General features: G+C 47.1%; 1 protein-coding gene across 1 annotated transcript; it reads right to left on the reverse strand.

The window, feature by feature from the left end:
• Positions 1-15,148: 15,148 nt before the first annotated feature.
• Positions 15,149-17,188, reverse strand: LOC127336062 (ubiquitin). Its single transcript, XM_051362823.2, has 2 exons — positions 16,320-17,188; positions 15,149-15,574 (listed from the first exon to the last, which is right to left on the reverse strand). Exon 2 carries the CDS (start codon positions 15,572-15,574, stop codon positions 15,341-15,343), a length of 234 nt encoding a protein of 77 aa, XP_051218783.1. The 5' UTR covers positions 16,320-17,188; the 3' UTR covers positions 15,149-15,340.
• Positions 17,189-22,929: the final 5,741 nt, after the last annotated feature.

Raw genomic sequence — 22,929 nt, forward strand, 5'->3', positions numbered from 1 at the left:
AATATCAACTAGTTAAACTAGCCAAAGGATCCATTACTTAAACTAGGGCATGATCAAGCAAAGTGACCACACCATTTTATTGCACAAACAATTAGTGTAAGTCAAATGTGAGCTATTAGAGTTGGAATTAACTTAATACCTATTTTGGTTGATTTTTAAGAATTATTTGAATAGGGAAAAGTCCCTGTCTTGTTATTTTTGTCAGATTAATTCTACCAAGAATCTGGTCATGGGACCAGTGGCATTGGAAAGATCTTTTCTCTAGCTTTCCAATAACATCAAATTCACTAAATTTGGTTTAGCCAAATTGAAACTATTCAAATTCCAATTTTGTACTGTGAGGAAAAGTCTGGAAATTGTTTAAAACGAATTTGAATTAAAAGGGCCGGCGGGAAAACTAACTGGGCCTATTTGGATTAAAACGGCCCAAGGCCAGCCCAGCCACGGTCCAGTGCCGCGCGGGCTACCTGACAGGTGGGCTCCACCCGTCAGCGACATTTAAAAGCCGAACCGGTATGGGTTAAAGAGGAGCGTCGGATTAGATTGGAGATCGACGGACGACAATCATCGTCTTCTCCGGCGAGATCGTGCCACAGACGCGGCGAGGGCAGGGGTCAGGCGAGCTCACCGTTGCTCCAGCTAGGGTTGGCAATAGGCTCGAGGAAGATGTCGACGACGGCGGTTCTCCAGGTACTGGTGGCGTCTCCGGGGAGGGCTCCAATCGACGGCGAGCTTCCGCGGCGGCGCTCGGCAGTGAGGCTTCGATTGGGCGGCTCCAGTGGCTAATGTTGATGGTGGAGTGGCTCAGGCGGTCGAGTGAGATGAGGGGAGTGTGCTGGTGTGCCCAGATCGACGAGGAGAGGTCTCCTTTTATAGGCGAGCAAGGTCTTTGCGGGGCGATGTGGCAAGGTCGACACGCTCGCGGCGTCTCCGGCGAGCTAGGGCGGCTAGGCGACGATGCTGTCGGGTTCTCCTCGTCTGTGCGAAGCTATAGGTAGCAATGGCACGGTCGGGCGGCGTACGTAGGCGAGGCATCGCGTCCATGTCCGGGCGGCGTCTCGCGGCGGGATTCTCGTCGCCTCCGGCTCCGGCGGTCAAGGGTTGGGGTCGAGGGCGTGTCTCACGGCGTCGTGGTGTCACGCAGATGCTCAAGGTGCTCGCAGGGGTCCAGGGGCTGCGTGCCGGGGCGGGGTGGCGCGTGTACCGGGACGTCTCGCGGGTGTGCGGCGTGCGACGTCATCGGCATGGCGTCGCCGGCACTGGGCGCGTGCGTTCCGGCCAGTGTCGAGCTCCTCCTCGACCAGGGCTGGCCCTAGCATGCTCAGTAGGGTGCGGTGGCATCATTTGGCAAGGTGGGCAGGTTGGGGAAGGAAGGGGAGAGGAGGTGGTGCGGCAAGGTGGTGACATGGCCGGCATGGCCATGTCCATGCCATGCTAGCCCTCTCCTAGGGTTTCTATTTGGCATTGAAGGGTTTAGAGGGAAACAGGGGACCAGATAGGTTAGTGTAGAGCAGGTTAGGGTTGATTTGGTTGAGTAGATGCACTATTTGCAAATAGTGCAAATAGTGTCAAATTTGGAAAATCCAATTTTATCCAAATTTGAAATAATTCCAAAAGTGAAAGTTTTTGAAAAGTGAGTGTTGAGACAAGTTGTAAATGACCAGAGGTGAATTGAGGTGGTGGTGGAAAAAGTAGAATTCAATAATTGCAAAAATTGACAAGTGTGAGATTGTTCCACTTGTTAAAATGTTGCAACTTTGGATGAGCATAGCTCATGATCCAAGATGAATTTTGCATGATGATCTTCACCAAAATTGTTCACCTTGATGTTGACTTTGAAATGGTGCAAAGAGTTAGCAAGAGTTGGTTTGGGAAAATTGAATGGCAAGGGCTCAAAGTGGTGATCAGACTAGAATTGTCAAACTTGACCACTATTCCATGTGAGTGGCAATGGTGTTTGAAAATCATTTGAAAAGTGAATCCTTGATTCCAAGAGTTGTAATAAGTGTTTAGAAACATTATTCAACTAATGGTGAAGACCAAATAGGTCTAGGATCAAAATTTATAAAAATGCCATAAGGCATATGTGAGGGTTTTTAGGGTTTTGCATTTTATGGATTTTTCTTCCTCTTTGATTTATTTGGTTGGTGATCTTAATATGATCACTCTAGGGTTTTAGAGCATAACAAATACAAGTAATAGCAATCATCATGGCAATTCACTCAAATGCACAAGTCCTATGCATGGTACTATATGCAAATGAAAAAGTTTTTGTTGGGTTGAAATTTTGCCTTCTGGAATTCTCTAACTTTCTTTTTATTGAAATTTGGGGTGTTACAAACCCTTCCCCCTTACAAAAGATCTCGTCCCGAGATCGAAAAGAAAGTTAGGTACTAAAGAGATCTGGGTACTCCTTCCTCATGAAGTCTTCGCGTTCCCATGTGGCTTCATCCTCGGTATGATTGCTCCATTGGATCTTCAGAAACTTGATGCTTCGGGTGCGGGTGGTTCGGTAAGCTTCTTCCAGAATGCGAATCGGCACTTCGCGGTAGGTCAGATCCTGGTTGATATCCACCGATCTGTGATCGATGTTCTTGAACACTTCGGTCTTCTCCGGGACTTCAAGGCACTTCCGGAGGAGTGAGATATGGAAAACGTCGTGCACAGCCGACATCTCCTCAGGTAACTCCAGTTGATAAGACACTTCACCTCGGCGGCTGAGGACTTGGAAAGGTCCGACATACCGGGGTGCAAGCTTTCCTTTCAGCTGGAATCTCTGCATTCCTTTCAAGGGGGATACCTTGAGATAGACAAAGTCTCCGATCTCGAAGGTCATCTCCCGACGTCTCTTGTCGGCGTAGCTCTTCTGTCTGGATTGCGCAGTCTTGAGGTACTCGCAAATCTTGTGGACTTTCTCTTCGGCTTCACGAAGAACATCTGGGCCAAAGACTTGGCTCTCTCCTACTTCTGACCAGTTTAGGGGTGTGCGGCATTTCCTTCCGTACAAGGCTTCAAAGGGGGCCATCTGTAGGCTGGCTTGGTAGCTATTGTTGTAAGAGAATTCTGCATAAGGTAGGCAGTCTTCCCACTTGGATCCGTATTCCAGTACACATGCTCTAAGCATGTCCTCTAGTATCTGGTTTACTCTCTCAGTCTGTCCGTCAGTCTGAGGGTGATAGGCGGTGCTGAAATTCAGACGGGTTCCTAGTCCTTCATGCACTTTCTGCCAGAATCTTGAGGTGAACTGCGATCCTCTATCTGACACTATCGATTTGGGGGGTTCCGTGCAGGGCGACTATTCTGGAGATGTAAAGTTCAGCTAACTTGGGACCTTGGTAAGTGGTTTTGATGGCGATGAAATGGGCGACTTTGGTCAATCTATCGACAACTACCCATATTGAATCGTTGCCTTTGCTGGATTTGGGCAGTCCGGTGATAAAGTCCATTCCTACGGAGTCCCATTTCCATTCTGGAATCTGGAGTGGCTGCAACAGTCCGGCGGGTCGTTGATGTTCTGCCTTGACTCTCTGACAGATATCACACTTGGCTATGTAGCTACCGATCTCTCTCTTCATTCCGTGCCACCAAAATTGTTCCTTCAGGTCTTGGTACATCTTGGTACCTCCGGGGTGGATTGAGTAAAGGGTGTCATGGGCTTCTTGCAGGATGACTTGTTTCAAGTCAGAGTCCGATGGTACGCAGAGACGTTCCTTGTACCAAAGAACTCCGGCTTCGTCTACGGTGAATCCGGGGGCTTTTCCTGCGGCTATCTGCTTCTTGATTCCGTCAATGCTAGCGTTGTCCTTCTGGGCTTCCTTGATTTGACTAACCAAGGTGGGTTGCAGTTCTATGCTGGCTAAGAATCCTTCACTAACAAGTTCGAGTCGGAACTGTTCAAACTCTTGGTATAGGCTGGGCTGTTCAGATGCGAGCATGGAGTTCAACTGGCACGGCAGTCGACTCAAAGCATCCGCTACCACATTTGCCTTGCCGGGGTGGTAGTGAATCTCCATGTCGTAATCCTTGATCAATTCGATCCATCGGCGTTGTCTCATGTTTAGCTCCTTCTGGGTGAATATATATTTGAGGCTTTTGTGGTCGGAGTAGATCTCGCATCGATTACCCATGAGGTAATGACGCCAAACTTTCAAGGCTAGGACCACGGCTGCAAGCTCGAGGTCATGGGTTGGGTAGTTCTGCTCATGCTGTTTTAGCTGTCTTGAAAGGTAGGATACAACCTTGCCTTCTTGCATAAGCACACATCCAAGGCCAACCTTGGAAGCGTCGCAATATACATCAAAGGGCTTGGTAATGTCAGGCATGATCAGGATTGGGGCTGTGGTCAGTCGACTCTTGAGCTGTTGAAAGCTCTCTTCACATTTGTCGGTCCACTCAAACTTCTTGTCCTTCTTCAGTAGTTGGGTCATTGGTCGGGCGATGCTCGAAAAGCCTTCTACAAATCTGCGGTAATATCCGGCTAATCCAAGAAAAGCGCGGACCTCGGTTTGGGTGGTTGGGGCTTGCCATTCCATAACAGTTTTGATTTTGGCGGGATCTACGGCAATTCCTCCTGCAGACAAGATGTGTCCCAGGAATCCAACTTCTTCCAACCAAAACTCACACTTGCTGAACTTGGCATACAACTGGTGTTGTCTAAGGGTTTCCAGGACAATCTCCAAATGCTGCTCATGTTCCTCTTCGGACTTGGAGTAGACGAGAATGTCATCGATGAACATAACGACAAACTTGTCCAAAAAGTCCATGAAGATCTTATTCATGAGATTCATGAAATAAGCGGGGGCATTGGTCAGTCCAAACGACATGACGTTGTACTCATACAACCCATATCTGGTGGTAAAGGCAGTTTTTGGAATGTCGGTGGCTCGGATTTTCAGTTGGTGGTATCCAGTTCTAAGGTCTATCTTGGAGAAAACTCTGGCTCCGGTGAGTTGATCAAACAAGTCTTCTATCTTGGGTAGGGGGTATTTGTTTTTGATGGTGACATCGTTAAGTTTACGATAGTCCGTGCACAAACGATTTGCACCATCCTTCTTGTCGACAAACAAGACGGGGGATCTCCAGGGGGATGCACTAGGTCGAATCAGACCTTTGGCCAACATATCATCTATCTGCTTCTTCAACTCCACAAGCTCGGTTGCGTTCATGCTGTAGGCTCTCTGGGCTATGGGTCCAGTTCCGGGGATTAACTCGATGATAAACTCGATATCCCTATCCGGGGGCATACCAGGTAGATCATCCGGAAACACGTCAGGGTAGCGACACACGACCCTAATTTGATCCAGAGTTGGCTTGGATACACTTTGGTTGCAGGTAAATTTTCTGGGTAGTCTTTCAGAGACGTGCTCTACTACGATACCGGTGCTGCTAGTCATGGTTATGGCTTTCTTGGCACAGTCGATTAATCCATTGTGCTTGGACATCCAGTCCATTCCTAGGACAACTTCCAAACCTTTGGTTCCAAGAATGATCAGATTGGCAGAGAAGTCTACATCATGGATTTTGATGGGTACATTTTTGCAAAATTTTCTGGCTTTGGTGGTTGATCCTGGGATTTGAACTATCATAACATGCTTCAAACTGAGAGGTTGGATTTTACTTGTTGATGCAAAGTCTTCGGTGACAAAAGAATGAGATGCTCCGGAATCAAACAACACTCTGGCAGGGATGTGGTTGACAGAAAACATACCCAGTACCACATCTGGTGCTTCCTGGGCTTCTTCAGCGTTCATGTGGTAGAGGCGGCCGTTGCGGTTGTTGGGGTTGTTGGGGACGAACTTTTTGCCGGTGGAGACACGGCGTTGCTGCTGAGCAGGGGCAGCGGTGTTGCCGGCGAGCTTGGCGAGACGCTTGGGACACTCGTTGGAGTAGTGCCCCACCACACCACACTCATAGCAAGTGATGGTGGACTTGTCCTTAGGGGTAACGGGGATGGCGTTGCTTCCGGTTCTGGGGGCGGTGTTGGTGTTGTTGCTGTTGTTGTTGGGGGCTCGGGGCGGAGCGCGGTTGTAGTTGTTGTTGTTGGTGTAGCCTCCTGGCTTGGAGTTTCCTCCACTCCGGTTCTGAAAACCGGGGCGCGAGTTCTGCATCGGGGGCCTATTGTTTCTTGGAGTGAAACCTCCGCTTGAGCTAGGGCGAAACTTCTGGGGGTGGCTTGATCCACTTTGATTCGCCATGCGGCGCTTGCGGTTCTCATTGGCTTGGTTTAACTTGCCTTCCATCTGGATGGCAGAGTCGACAAGGGCTTCAAGGTCGGCGAAGGGGATGTTGACAAGGACAGTCTGCATCTCGTCATGCAGTCCGTTCAGGAATCTCTCCTTCCTCTTCTCAACGGTGTCGGTCTCATCAGGGGCGTACCTTGACAGTGTGAGAAACTTGTCGCGGTATTCAACCACCGTCATGCGACCTTGCTTCAATTCACGGAATTCATCCCTCATCTTTTTGATAAGACCCGGGGGTACATGGTACTTGCTAAACTTCAGCTTGAAATCCTCCCAAGTCATGAATTGACCTCCGTTCATGGCACGGGTGCTTGTCCACCAAGCGCGGGCTGGTCCAGCGAGATAGTGAGTGGCGAACAAGACTTTCTCGTTGGCCTCCACTCCGGCTACCTCCAGATTGTTCTCCATAGTCTGGAGCCAATCGTCGGCGTCGAGGGGTTCTTCGGTCTTGCTAAACACTGGGGGATTGGTGTTCTGGAAGTTCTTGAGTTTGGATCCAGGGTTATCATGGTTTCCATGTCCTTGGTTGGCAAGGTTCTGCAAGGCTGCGATGTTGGCTTGGCGTTCAGCTCTCTCTGTCTCCCGGTCAGCTAGCAAGGTTTGCAGCAGTTGCATCATGGCGTCGTTGTTGCGATTGGGAGGGGCCATCTGAACATAGAGAAGATCATGAGATAAGAGGGAACATTCTATGGTTCATTTTGGTTAAGTTTGCAAAACATTTGAAAACTTGTAATCTTTTCATGACAAACACAACATTCATTCATTCATTCAACACACATTACAATCTAACTCTTAACACTTCTAATGGTTTTAAGAACCATTTTCAGGCTACGATGCAAAGGACGGGATACAACTCACACCTACTATAAGTGAACTAGTGCAACTACTCCTCATCATCGACATCGATCGGGACGTAGTCGTCGGGTCCTGCCTCCAGAAACTCGTAGTCCTCCTCCTCGGTGTTCTCGTCCTCCTCAAAGTCGTTGTCGTCGCTCAGGAAGGCGTCTCCTCCCTGAATGTCGATGCCTCCGTCGTCATCCTCCAGCTGACGAATCTGATCCTCCTGGGCCTTGACAGTGGCCTCAAGTGACGCGATCCGGGCGCGAAGGCGGCGAATCGTAGCGTCCTTCTTAGCACGCTGCTGGCGAAGGCTCCTGCGGTCGTTGTTGAGTAGCTTGATCGCCTCACCCTGCTCGGTGACGTGAGCGTGGGTCTGGTTCGCGTACGCGCGGGAGGCGTCGAGGTCCTGCTGAGTCTGGTAGAGCATAAAGTCCAGGTGCTCAACGTGGTGCCTCAACTCCGGGTGCGGCTGCAGCTCCATGGGCACTCCCATGGCATCACGCCTCACAAGGTGTGCGAAGCGCGACGCGAGGATGCGCACCACGTTCTGTCCACAGAGACGCGCAAGTGCCTCCTGAAGGCCACGTGCGAGTCCGTCGAGCCAGTTGCTCTCACGGAAGGAGAAGAGGATCCTCTCCGAGGTGGGAGGCTCCATCTTGCCCCTCAAGTCAGCGGTGATAATCCACTGCAACTCTCCTCCAGGAGTGTCGTCCACCTGAATCCCGTGGAACTCAGGGTGCGGGCGCTCGAGGAAGTCCGAGAGGGCGTTGAGGTCATGCTCAAAGATCAGGCTACCTCCGTTCCCAAGCTGGTAAAACTTGGTGTTGATGGGTTCATTCGGCTCCATCTGAAAGAGAATTGGATGAGTAAGTTAGAGAGTGCAAAGTGTGGCAAAATTTTAAGTTGATTCAAAAACGATAGGACATGAGTCACAACTTTGAAAAAGTCTCCAAGACACGAGTGTAAGTAAATTTTCGCAAATATTCTTTTCATTTGATTTCAAGGTTAAGTTTTTCAGAACGTCCATTCTAACTAAGGTCTTCTAAGGTCAAACAATGGCTCTGATACCAACTTGTCAACACCCGGATTTTTAAGTCCGAATGCCTATTATGTCATACATCGCAATCCCAGGAATATTGTTGTTGCGAGGCATAATAGTTAAGTATCACAGTCATCATTCATTACAAACCATAAAGTCTTACAATTGGAATCACATCATCCATATTACACGAATAGTTGATCTATTGATCAACGAACACACAGAAGTGCATAGCGGAAGCGTAAGATACAAGGACTCTCTAGTCCACAGGCCAACGCTTGACGTCGGAAGACTCCTAGTTGTCGTAGGCGTCCTGCTGGTCATCTCCGTGTTCATCTTCATATTCTGGCCATTTGAATAGCCAGGGACAAAGCCGTGAGTACTTTAGGTACTCGCAAACTAATACTAAAGTAAGTGCTAAACATTGCTAGTAAGGTTTGCTAAGCTCTAGTTTATTTGCAGAAAGCTAGTTTTGTTTCACAAACATTTGAGCAAGCTTATTCAAAGTACTAACTAACTCAAGTGGGAACATTAGTGTCATTCCCACCTTTCAAGTGGTGATTTCAATTCAATTCACCACAAGTCATTTCACCATCCTCTTTCAACATCATTTTCAAAAGTATGACATTGGACCACTGTATGGCCTTTCCAACCGTCCGTAACCGTGGACGCGGCTATTCGAATAGGTTTACACTCTGCAGAGGTTGCACACTTGTGCCACAACATTTGATTTCATCCGTCGGGATTTCCCCGAATCATCGTAACTCAGTACGCGGATCATCAACCATAACCTTTCACTTACATACCCTAGTATGAGCACCTCTCCCCATGAGCTTGGCCTCCCAGTGAAGACAGGCAGTCAGCCTGGGAACTGCACATGGCTTGGGCCGGACATTCACCTCATTCGCATCATATCGTATCGTTTCTTTTGTTGGAGAGGCAGCTTTCGGCATAACCCCGATGACGCTTGTTTAGAGGGAACCCATACTAAGATGCATAAATTTCCAGTTAAGCCCTACCCATAATCAGGTATTGTGGGGGTACTCAAAAATTGGAAAGGTATCGCATCCAAACCAACATCATGTTTTATCAAAAATCACCATCTTCTCTTGGTCATATTCACCTTCAAAAATCATTCAATGGAATGAATCATCACTCCAAGGTTTCAAATTCATTTCCAAAAGTCACCTTGTCCCCATCTAGAGTAGTCAAGTTTTATTTCATTAGCACTAGCTCTACATCATGAGGGGTGCTATCTTGCTTGACTTGGAAGGGACTAACTTCACTACTCTAGTAACCAACTTGTACTTTGACCAAAGTTAACTATAAAAGTAACTCTTTAAGAGAACAAGCAAAAACTTGTAATGTAATAAACTTGGGATAGGCTTATGTACGAAAAGGAAAGACTATGGTGCCTTGCCCCAAGGGGCTTTGCACTTTGCAAGAATATTAGCTTGCCTTGGTAGTTCTCAAACTGTTCCTCCTCCTCTTCTTGGTAGTATCCTTCTTCTTCGGCGTACTCTCCGGGGCTACCGTCTATATTTGAATACGAGTATAATTACTCACTAATTCAATGGCTATTCAATTCATCACATATAAACACACAACTATTCTATGCACACAAACAAATTAACTAGGTGCATGGGTTGTGTTGTTTGGAGGAGGATTTACTCCTTTACTATTAATATGTAAATGATAGTTTCCTTAGGGTTTGTGAGGAATAATTTCCTCTCATTGAAATCTTCTTAAGATTTAATCTCTCAAACCATCATAGATGAACTTATATTGACCTAAGTCAAATGTTCATCATCATCATTTGAGAAGATGATTTAAATGAGGTAAACCACCTCATGCCATTTAAATAACACTACATTTGATTTAAATCTCAAGAAATTCATATAAGAGATTTTGGACCTGAGGTACAAACATCCCATGAATTCATGTGAGACAAGTTTTAAATGAAGTATAAGACTCCACACAATTTGGTTTAATAGTTTTGGACAATATCAACTAGTTAAACTAGCCAAAGGATCCATTACTTAAACTAGGGCATGATCAAGCAAAGTGACCACACCATTTTATTGCATAAACAATTAGTGTAAGTCAAATGTGAGCTATTAGAGTTGGAATTAACTTAATACCTATTTTGGTTGATTTTTAAGAATTATTTGAATAGGGAAAAGTCCCTGTCTTGTTATTTTTGTCAGATTAATTCTACCAAGAATCTGGTCATGGGACCAGTGGCATTGGAAAGATCTTTTCTCTAGCTTTCCAATAACATCAAATTCACTAAATTTGGTTTAGCCAAATTGAAACTATTCAAATTCCAATTTTGTACTGTGAGGAAAAGTCTGGAAATTGTTTAAAACGAATTTGAATTAAAAGGGCCGGCGGGAAAACTAACTGGGCCTATTTGGATTAAAACGGCCCAAGGCCAGCCCAGCCACGGTCCAGTGCCGCGCGGGCTACCTGACAGGTGGGCTCCACCCGTCAGCGACATTTAAAAGCCGAACCGGTATGGGTTAAAGAGGAGCGTCGGATTAGATTGGAGATCGACGGACGACAATCGTCGTCTTCTCCGGCGAGATCGTGCCACAGACGCGGCGAGGGCAGGGGTCAGGCGAGCTCACCGTTGCTCCAGCTAGGGTTGGCAATAGGCTCGAGGAAGATGTCGACGACGGCGGTTCTCCAGGTACTGGTGGCGTCTCCGGGGAGGGCTCCAATCGACGGCGAGCTTCCGCGGCGGCGCTCGGCAGTGAGGCTTCGATTGGGCGGCTCCAGTGGCTAATGTTGATGGTGGAGTGGCTCAGGCGGTCGAGTGAGATGAGGGGAGTGTGCTGGTGTGCCCAGATCGACGAGGAGAGGTCTCCTTTTATAGGCGAGCAAGGGTGCTGCGGGGCAGTGGCAAGGTCGACACGCTCGCGGCGTCTCCGGCGAGCTAGGCGGCTAGGCGACGATGCTGTCGGGTTCTCCTCGTCCAGGCGAAGCTATAGGTAGCAATGGCACGGTCGGGCGGCGTCTGTAGGCGAGGCATCGCGTCCATGTCTGGCGGCGTCTGCGGCGGGATTCTGTCGTCGTCTCCGGCTCCGGCGGTCAAGGGTTGGGGTCGAGGGCGTGTCTCACGGCGTCGTGGTGTCACGCAGATGCTCAAGGTGCTCGCAGGGGGTCCAGGGGCTGCGTGTGCTGGCGGGGTGGCGCGTGTACTGGGACGTCTGCGGGTGTGCGGCGTGCGACGTCATCGGCATGGCGTCGCCGGCACTGGGCGCGTGCGTTCCGGCCAGTGTCGAGCTCCTCCTCGACTAGGGCTGGCCCTAGCATGCTCAGTAGGGTGCGGTGGCATCATTTGGCAAGGTGGGCAGGTTGGGGAAAGAAGGGGAGAGGAGGTGGTGCGGCAAGGTGGTGACATGGCCGGCATGGCCATGTCCATGCCATGCTAGCCCTCTCCTAGGGTTTCTATTTGGCATTGAAGGGTTTAGAGGGAAACAGGGGACCAGATAGGTTAGTGTAGAGCAGGTTAGGGTTGATTTGGTTGAGTAGATGCACTATTTGCAAATAGTGCAAATAGTGTCAAATTTGGAAAATCCAATTTTATCCAAATTTGAAATAATTCCAAAAGTGAAAGTTTTTGAAAAGTGAGTGTTGAGACAAGTTGTAAATGACCAGAGGTGAATTGAGGTGGTGGTGGAAAAAGTAGAATTCAATAATTGCAAAAATTGACAAGTGTGAGATTGTTCCACTTGTTAAAATGTTGCAACTTTGGATGAGCATAGCTCATGATCCAAGATGAATTTTGCATGATGATCTTCACCAAAATTGTTCACCTTGATGTTGACTTTGAAATGGTGCAAAGAGTTAGCAAGAGTTGGTTTGGGAAAATTGAATGGCAAGGGCTCAAAGTGGTGATCAGACTAGAATTGTCAAACTTGACCACTATTCCATGTGAGTGGCAATGGTGTTTGAAAATCATTTGAAAAGTGAATCCTTGATTCCAAGAGTTGTAATAAGTGTTTAGAAACATTATTCAACTAATGGTGAAGACCAGATAGGTCTAGGATCAAAATTTATAAAAATGCCATAAGGCATATGTGAGGGTTTTTAGGGTTTTGCATTTTATGGATTTTTCTTCGTCTTTGATTTATTTGGTTGGTGATCTTAATATGATCACTCTAGGGTTTTAGAGCATAACAAATACAAGTAATAGCAATCATCATGGCAATTCACTCAAATGCACAAGTCCTATGCATGGTACTATATGCAAATGAAAAAGTTTTTGTTGGGTTAAAATTTTGCCTTCTGGAATTCTCTAACTTTCTTTTTATTGAAATTTGGGGTGTTACATCACGTCAAAAAAAAAAAACACTAGCGGCCAGTTTGACGTGCTGTTATTTGGTACTGAGAATTGCCTGCTGCTGCCGTCAGGGGTTGTTGGGGAAGGGAATAACCGAACATACAATATTTCCGGAAACGTAGGACTTTGTGGAGAGGTGGTTCCGACGGGATCGGGGTGACAATCGGGGATCACCCAGATACCCGGGTGGATGCTTCCCTGGGCGTATTAAAACCGCAAGAACCGAACGAGGCCTAACGGGGGCTGGTCGGGAATCATCGGTTGTTTGGGCCACCTAGGCCTGCTAAGGGCATGTACAATGGTGATGACTCAGCTGTCTATAAGGAGTAATTATAGATGATTTTGGTGATGTGGAGGAAAGAGAATGAGGAGAGAGAGGGGCTGTCTGTAAAGTTACAGACAGTCTATAGGCTTCTTACAGACGGCTTACAGACAACATTTTTGTTGTTGTATGAAGGGTATCTATAACTTATACTCACACATGGTTATGGCTAAAAATAGATAACTTACAGACATACCACTGTAGACACTGTCTATACTACTGTCTATATATGATATGAAGTGATATTACAGACAACACCTGTCTAGACCATTGTACATGCCCTAAAGCCCAACCAAAGACGTCCGTGCATAACTGTTTCGCCTATGGAGGTTGACAGATCGAGACGGTATATTTGGTGGCAGCGTAGAGAATAGTACGAAGGAAGAGAAAGTGGCTCCTCCAGCACGACTGACTTTTGCAATTTAAGGATTGATGCTGAAATACATTGGGGCTGAATCACACCTCGAACCTCAAGAAATCTTGTGGTGTAAACTAGTCCCCAATATAATTTTTTTTTAACAAGACCCCAACCAAACCCAGCTTTATATCAAAAAAAAAAGTTCAGAACAGATCCTAGGAAGGAGGAACATAGCACATTCAGCCTCAACAGGCATACCATCAAACGAAAACACACTCTCAGCATCTGCTAGTCTCGGGGCTCCCCCTACACTAAGAGAGAAACACCTACACTCAATGTGGGGCGGCGTCTGGTACCAAAAAGTTAGGTACGGAGGAGAGCTCCCAACACCAGCACGGTCGTGCTCCTCCGTGCAGTGGCGGATCTAGAAGATTTTCTTAGGGTGGAGAAACTAGGATAATCTCATATATATATATGAACTATATTTTCTAGACATTTTTTTCTCACTGAAAAGTGTGATGTGCTGAAATGCTAGGGTGGGGCGCGCCCCACCCTAACACCAGCTGGCTCCGCCACTGCCTCCGTGCCTAGCTCCCGAAGTTTGCCGTCGAACATGGAGATGATGGCATTCGTCGCCACCAGCCTCTTAGCGACCACCAATAGCTTCCGCTGCAGCATAAGAGAGAAGGCTCTGTAAAGCGGCGAACTGGTTTGAACAACACTTTATGCTGGAAGAACCGCTCACTTCTGGTAAGCTGATTAATCGTCCAAGCAAACGCGGTAAACTCATCCCTATATCTGGGCAAAATTGTAACATCAAACAAAGGCTCAATCACACACCATAAGTACCTCGTGACAACACAATTGAAAAGAATGTGATCAACATCCTCTTTTTTTCCCGCACACCATGAAAAGATCCGACCCAGGCTAGTCTCTACCGATTAATTGGACAACGGTTTAAATGTGTCCTCTAAAACAAAGCCACAGAAAGTTTTTTGTTTTGTTTTAGGGGACAATTCTCGCTCCACATATCCAGCATCCTCACATCTCTCACCCCGAGGATAAGAATAAACCAATACATTGATTTAATTGAAAATTAGCACTTGCTTTAAAAGCCGACTTCATTTTGTCTTCTTCTTCACTAAGAAGAAGACCATTCATCATATCCCCAACTCATCCCATTCCAAGACTTCTGCAGGGCCGAAAGATATGCAAAAAAGTCAAGTTTAATCTATTCCCTAGGACAAATTCAGCCACTATACCATTATGTGCTCGCAACACCCATAAGTTTGAGGAAACAACACCCTCACAGGACAGTTCCCCAGCCAAACATCATCCCAAAAGGATGTTTTCCTGCCATTTCCCGCCACATAGACAGACCACAACTTAAACCATTGTTTTAGTTTGTGGAGGCTTTTCCAAAGCTGAGATCCACCAATCTCCGATGACTGGTAGAAGCCACCACTACCCATATAAGCTTAACATTGATGCTAGCTAGGTTCTAGACAATCTTCTTGATGCAATGACAACGGAAGCAATTGCCTTACAAAAAGGTTTACAACTAGTTGAGGACCTAGATTGTGTTCCGGTTATAGTTGAATCTGATTCCTTGAATTTGTTCAAGCTTCTAATAATGACATTGTGAGCACTTACACAACTATTTTGGAAGATTGTTTTCAGTTTTTGATTCCAAGTTCTCAATTCTGACCGCAATAACCCTAATTTTATTATTGTGTGCCGCATGACTTTACCTCAAAAAAAAAGATAGACTGTTTAATATGGTCATACTGAATGTGAAGTTCAGAACCGAGCATCAGCTAAAACTAAACTATAATAGTATTAATACCAACATCCTATCACAACACGATGGTAGCAGCATCTGGCTATTGGGCTAACCATGATGAAAAAATACAACATTCAAAAAAACTCATCATTTGGGGTTTCAGAAGAAAAGGAAATTGATCAGCAACGGATCAATGTAAGATATCAGCAATATCAGGTGTTAAGAAGAAACTGATAGTAGCATTGTATATCGATGGCATAACTAAGAAAACTGATCATAACATTATCCATAAGTTCACGGTTCAATCGAAACAGGCAGGAACTAAAAAAGACTCAAAACGGTCTAGAAGAATTTCGACTTCAACTTAACAATAGCTAGAAACGATGACAGGAAGCTGCATCCTAGCGAAGCTCAGAGGCCGCCGCGAAGACGGAGGACGAGGTGGAGGGTGGATTCCTTCTGGATGTTGTAGTCTGCAAGGGTGCGGCCATCCTCGAGCTGCTTGCCAGCGAAGATGAGGCGCTGCTGGTCCGGCGGGATGCCCTCCTTATCCTGAATCTTAGCCTTGACGTTGTCGATGGTGTCCGAGGACTCCACCTCCAAGGTGATGGTCTTGCCGGTCAGGGTCTTCACGAAGATCTGCATCTGCAAGGGGGACAAAAGGTTGATGATCAGATCAACATCAAGCGGATAAGTCAAACGATTAGGGTGCAATTTTAGTTGTGTATCATAAGAAAAAGACTCAGTGACAATCGATATCTTGTAATGGTTTAGGATATCTAATAATCAAGCATCCATCTAATCGTTAAGTAAACATGTCATAACAATCAATAATCAATACATGTGATCAGTCAGTTTCACTGTGGACAAGGGACATCCAATCCAACAGTGCTAACTGGACTAAAATGAAACAAAATCACAACGAAAACACACACTTGTAACAGATCCAATCAGTAGTTCTTTTTTTTTCCTTTAGCAGTAATCTTCATATTGATCAGAGGAACAAAACAACCGCATCAGAAAAGACACAACTGACCAATATATATACTCCGATGACCGATATGCTGCAGGTTAGGGGAGCAAAACTACGGCATCCGAGTCGACAGATCTAGGCAGTATATGTACTGTGATGCAGCGATGCTTACAGGGAGATAAGAATCAATTAGACCAACCCTAAATTAAGTTGATGAGAACCATCCGAAAACTACACCTCGACGCAGATCTTAACATGAAAAACCTAACTAAGATCGTGCAGAGAAACACAACGCGATTAAGACGAGTAAACTTCATATAGCTGCACGAGATTAATCTTAGTCGATTAGGATCTAAAATTGCATACTAGGACTGGATCACGAAGAACAGCAAGCGATCGATATATTCAGAAGTTTACCTTGACGAAGCGATTGGATCTCTTGCTTGAAAGGGATTAGATTAGATGCGTGCGCTATCAAATCGATGGACAAAACCCTCGAGGGTACTCTGTATATATAGCCGGATTATCTCCACAGGAGTCGGCGGTTGGATCTCTTGCTTGAAAACACGGAGTTCTAATGGTACTTCAGCGGGCATTGGTTCAAATCCCTAAATCGGCGCCTCGGTCGCTCCCCGCGAGCGACCTGGGCGCAAACCTAGCTAGCCGTCGCGGGAGAAGCTCCGCCTCCGCCTTCCTCCCTCGCCGCCGCCGGCAAGCGTCGCCGGGCAAAGCCCGCGCGGCGTGGGCGGCGGCGGGATCTCCTTCCCCGCTCCAGCGGCGGGCTGCGCGGGGCAGTTTCGTCGGCCGGAGGCGCGGGCCGGCGCCTGGTCTTGGCGCAGGGCGGCGTGGGGCTTCGGCTGCTGCGTCGTGGACGGCCGCGCTCAAGCGAGCGTTGGTGCGGCTGTGGCCGGCGGCGCTCAAGCGAGCGAGCGTCGGGCGCGCTCAAGCGAGCGGGCGACTTTAGATCGGCGACGGGCGAGCGGCCTCGGGATGCGGCGGCTGCGGCCGGCGGGGTTGGGCGCGGCTCTGGCTCCGCTCGTAGATGCGCAAGCGCGCTGGTGGCCAGAGGGATCCTTAGCGCGGTGGAGGCGTCGGGGTCGCTGTGGGCAGGGCCGATCTGGGCCTCTGCGGGCCCATGGTGCGGTTGCTCGACGGCGCGGCGGCTGGTGACCTGATCTTCGACGGCTCCCGTCCTGTTCTGGTGCTCCGGCAGTTGTTGGATGTGGAGTGAGGTGCTGCTCTTCGCTCTGCATCGGGTGTGGGCGTTTGGTGGTTGGCGGCAAGGTCCCATGTTTTGTTGGTGCCGATGATGACGGTGCCCACGGGAGCCGTACTCCTTCTTAAAGGCGTCTTCGTGAGCTACATCTCCTGCTGTCGCGGGTGTCTGGCGTTCTCCTGGTGAAAATCTAAGCTCCTCGGGAGCGGGCGACGGCGACATCTATGCCGCTACCTTCTTGAAGGCGCCGCCTTTGGAGGCCCAACACCTGTGGTGTGGTAGGTTTGCGTCAACTAGGCATGGTTGCCTTGCGGCCGAAGATGGTGGAAGCCGGGGCAGCGGCTCCGGACGGTGGATGGTGCGTCGAGGCGGCGGCCTCGAACGGCCTTGCAACTACGGGCATATGGGGTGTGGTCGTGGTCTAGCAAGGCAAGGGTGGCGTGCTTGTGCTACGTGGGTAGCGAGTCCGTCGGCCCGGTCGGCGCGATCAAACGATCGGTCGGCTGGCACGCCGGGGCGGCGGCCCCGGATCTTTTTGGCGCGACGTTTGTGGTCTGCGGATGGTCGTCTAGTGTAGCCTGGGCTACGAGGCGTCTAGTCCGTGCGGCGTTGCGGCTCGTAACCGAGCAGGGGAAGTCGGAGTGGCGGCTCCGAGCACGGATGTGTTTGTTTGTGCAATGGTGGCTTTGTGTCGTGTGGGCGACGAGGCTCTGTTGTTTGTGCGGTTTTCTGGCCCCTTTTTCCTCAAAAATGGAGTCGTTTTGTACGGTTTTTGGGCCCGGTTTTCCTCATAAACTGGGTCAACCGGTCGTCTTGACCTTCTCCTCTATTGCGATGAATATAACAGTTCTCCTGTTGTTATTCAAAAAAAAAAAAAAAAAAAAAGGAGTCGGCGTGCTTTTACAGCGACCCACGAGGTTTCCGGGACGGACTCCGCACACGTCACGCCGCCTCTCTTCAAGTGGGCCGCGTGTCTATATCTGAGCCGATTATTTTCAATCCAACGGTGCAGGCCAAATCATCATTAGAATATTTGGAGAGTTTTCTGGCATATAGTATGAAATCAATTTCATTGGCCTAAGATTTGGATTTCGCCCAATTATTGGTATTTCCAGTGAATGTCTTCCATTTCATTCGGGCCAAGTAGAAATATTTACCAAACAAAACCTTCTGAATTTTGGGCAATATATTTCAACTTTTGGTTGAGTTTTGCCCAGAATCTAAAATTTGGTCATATTGTGTTCCTTATTTAAAATTTGGTTCTTGCATTTTGTCTGAATTTTGACCGAGATTACACTAAGTGGGCACATTTCAACCATTTCCTTCATACCCGATAAAAAAACGACACCCAAAATCAAATTCCTACCAATTGGCACGAGGGCTTACGATCACAATCACCTTTATCACAAATCCTCCTTAATAGTATAGAGAGATATTTCATATCCTTATTTGGCTATGTTCATTCGAATGTGCATGTTGAGGAACAAAGAGCATGGGAGATATAGAGATAAAAAACTACATTAATTAGACATATGAAAGGGATAAAATAGCACGGGATTTGAGCTCACGTTGATATTTCCATGAAACCAAGGACGTGTTAATGTATTTTCAGGAATTGTGGCAATCCAAGTACTATGATCCAAAACAAGTAAAGGGTAATTCTAAGATGTATAAGGATCAAAGCTCTGGAATTCCTACTTTGCATATAGGATTTGAACATTGAATTTTTATCAACATAGCTCTAAAAGATTTTGAAGATTAATTGAATGGATCTTATGGCACCTAGAGGGGGAGGGGGAAAGGTGATAGTCAAATTTTAGTACCTTTTCAATTTAGGTTGGACACAAAAGGTAAATTTTCTAGATACGTAACAATGTGAATTTACCTATATGACAGAGTGCAATCAAGTAAACAAGATACAAGATAGTAAAGTATGGTAAAGGAAAGAGGTAACCGAGAGTGAAGCACATGGAGATACAAGGGTTGATTCCCCTACTTACTTTCTTTTGAGGAGAAGTACATATATGTTGGATATGTATGGTGCCACGAATACTACCCAATGCCACAACAGCCTCAGCCTATTATCTGGCAAGCAAACCACAAAGGTTAGATCACGATCCACTAAGTTTTAGCCTTCAAGGTGGGAACCGAAACCTTTACACAAAGGGTTGGAATAAACTCCACGACTCAATTGGTGGCTCCCAACAACCGACCACAGAGATCTTACAACACAACACAATCAAGCTCTGAGGGTGACTTCTCAAAAAGTTAGAGTTTCAAAACTTGATTCTTCATGAAATGGGTAGGATAGTTAAATCCCTTTGGTGGAAGTGCATATCGAGGGTTCCTGACTTGGTTCCCAAAAGGGCAACAAGATTGAGTGGCTCGGGAGGAAGATCAATAAGAGCTTTGCTTTGGAACAATGAGGAGAGAGGGAGTAGAAGTCACGACCTTCAATTGAAAAAGAAGGGTGCTATTTATACCTCCTCAAGGAATATAGCCGTTGATGGCTAACTTACATCGGAGACTCCGGTGTCTCTGGTCCCTGCTTTTTCCGGAGCCACTTAGGCCGGAGTCTCTGGCACTGGTAGGCCTAGAAAACACGGGCCTGGAGTCCCTGGACCAAAGTCTCCGAGGTATTCCAAAAGTCTCTAGACCCCTATACTGGGAGTGGGGCATACGAGCCACTCACTCAAAACACTAGGGCCACAGTCTTTCTCCGGAGTCTCCGGTCTGGATACACCGGAGTCTCAGGTCAGGAGCTCATAGCAGCAGAATCCCCTAAGGATCTCTCCGAAATTATTCCTTAGCAACCCCTCTAGGAACAACCATCACCTATAGTTACACAACCAAAAATTATTGGCACCGACTTCGCCTTATCACTTTTGAGGGGTCGATTACTGTGATATGCTTAACATGAATAAACACAAACATATAAACACAAGTTTTAATATCTTTGTGTTGTTAAGAGACACAAAAAAACACACTTAGAGGGAGAAATGCTCTTTCATTAATTGAAGAATATTGCATTCAAATCTAGAAATGTCTTGGAAAAAAAACCCAGAAGTAATATTGCCCATGAAATTTTAACACCGAGGGGTTAAGGGCGTGCCAGGCAAAGACAATGTCGCCGGTCTCCTCCACAATGAAGTAGGCAAACAATCAGACATACAATCAGCAACAAAATCATCCTGTGTCGGCCGCTGATGTGGCATCATCGATGACACAAGCTGGAACAAGATGGAAGATGATTTTGTTGTAGATAGCATTTAATGAAGATCATTTGTTTAGTATTTTGGCTTCTTTTGTAGCATCAAGATTACTTGTATATTTGAACCACTCCCGTTGTTAAAAGATGTTATTACAACCAAATATACTCATTTATATTGGATAAGGAAAAAAAATAGCTGGCTATAGCACCGCTATAGCTTCTCAGACATCCTTCCGCGACGCTAAGTCTGTTTCTTCCGCTATAGGCGCTACGTCCGCTAAAGCGCCGCTAATTACCGCTAAATAGTGTAGCCGCTAGAGGAGCTAGAGCACCGCTAACATAATTGTTCCATGACACTAGAATTTGAAGCCCAATACATATTTTCGTCGGGCTGATGCGCCCAGGACACGACGCCTTGGCTTGGGAGTCACGGGCTAAATCGAGACGAGCGACCACGTCTGAAACTCGGGCTGGATTGTTTCTACTCCTTTTTCATTTACTCTATGTTCAACGGTGAATTGTTTCAGCTGTCAGACACTATAATCGCCAAAAATAATTTGTATATAGAAGCTTGATTGTCTGTTCAAACACTAGAACTGCTACGTCTTTCCTTCCTGTGACATACTTCCCTGCCTATTCAATTCCATTTCATGCCATCCCAAGTAATTCTTTTAGAAATAAGGATTGTAGATTGATTTGGCATATGTAGTTTAAATCCGTAGCACATTATAAACAATGCAATAATCCTGAAGACAAAGACAAATATTATTTTCCATGATATGTATGCTGCAATTTTTTCTTTCTATGACATATATTGCTTTTATAGAGAAAACCGCTGACATAGGCATCCCCAATGGGCCTGCCGAAGATAGTACCTGGGGTTTACTGAAGGCCACGACCAGAAGGATGAGAAGATTCGGAAGCCCAAGATGCTGTTTTGGAAAGATAGAGTTGTAATAGGAAGTGTCAATTGTAATCTGGCGGGACGGGTTAGAAACCCTCTCGGACTCTGTAAACCGGTGTATTACGAATCCCTCGGCTCCAACTTGCATATAAGGGGGAGTCGAGCGACAGAGAGATCATCGAATCATTGTTGAGCAAACCCTAGTTTCTATTTCGTCGAGTACTTTTCGGCTGAAACCTTCGAGATCTACTTGCCCTCTACATCCAACGAAACCCTAGTCTACTACTTGTAGGCATTGACAAGTTAATCCCTTGTCAATTGGCGCCGTCTGTGGGATTTAGAGGCGACAAGGAGCTGATCTCGATGGCACGTTCAAGATCGTCGACTTCATCGGCAGCAAGCAACATCATGGACAAAGGTAAACAGATCGCAATTGGTCTCGTTGATTTTGTACCTCACCCGCCCTCCCGTTTGGATGCATATACGTATCTGGAGGAGCCCATGGAGATGACATTCGGGAGGTTCCACTTTCACGTCGGGAAGGACGGAACGTATCGTCTCGAAATTCCGACCTTCTCGAGGTTCTCTGTGAAACATACTGAATCTTCAAGCTCGGCACCATCGGTCGAGTTAGGCGACGAAGGAACCTCTTCGCCACGCTTCATCAACACCAAGGCAAGCGAAAACTCGCCAAGATCTTCAGCGACATGTCTTTCGAGTCGTCTGCGGACTCCTATATAAGCAGCGATTCCGAGAGCATCGACAGCTTCGATTTCATCGACAAGTCTGTCACCATTGGAAAGGTCTTCACCAATCTCTATGATGGTGTCACCGAATCCAGCGAGGCGCAGAATTCAAAATATCATCAAATCTACGCCATTGGAGAAGCAAGTCGTGATGAGGAGGAAACGTCGGAGGCTTTCGACGATCTGGGAAATCCATACGTCGATCCCTCTGATCTAAGGTGAGGTTTAGGTAACAAGTACGTTGGGCCTACACCACGTACGAGAGTTCAACTACCACAAGCAGCATGGGACAGAGCCGCAAGAGCCATGGATGGTTCAGAACCTATGGCGACAACAACCACGCCTGAAGAATTGCAGGCGTACCAATATAGACTCGCTCGAGCTGGAAGGGAATTGGAAAAACAGGCAGCTGATTTGAACAGAAGAAAGGAGGCACCTTTCGCGTCAAGCAGGCGAAGGGCAGACCTAAGTCGTCATTCAGGAACTTCGGGAGATAGCCACAGAGAAGCTCGGAACAGAGCAAGATCAAGGTTGCGCAACATACCTGAGGCAGAACGAGAGAATCTAGTCCAAAACATCGACATGTCCTTTATGTCGATAGACACGAGAGGAAACATCATTCAAAAAACACCGGAAGCTGGGTATATGGCGACACAAGCCTTTATCCTCGCATCTAGGCCACCTCCTGGAGATCCAAGGGAAGCATTATATAACATGGCCATGGCAGGTGTTGGAGCCATGGGAACAGCGTTCGCATCGACGCCTCCTGAAGGATCAGCAAGGCAATACAGTCCACGACCTGCGGTCGCAGCAGCAGCTCCCGAGAGAACAGGCGAAGCAAGGGACGCAGAAACTCAGGCAAGGGTAGACACGGCACGACAACATAGAAGGGAACGTCGACATTCTCCAGACATAGCCGAAGAGGATATGTGTGGGCTACCATGTTTCAC

Source organism: Lolium perenne, chromosome 2 (genome assembly GCF_019359855.2).
Source record: "Lolium perenne isolate Kyuss_39 chromosome 2, Kyuss_2.0, whole genome shotgun sequence".
Classification (NCBI taxonomy): Eukaryota; Viridiplantae; Streptophyta; class Magnoliopsida; order Poales; family Poaceae; genus Lolium; species Lolium perenne.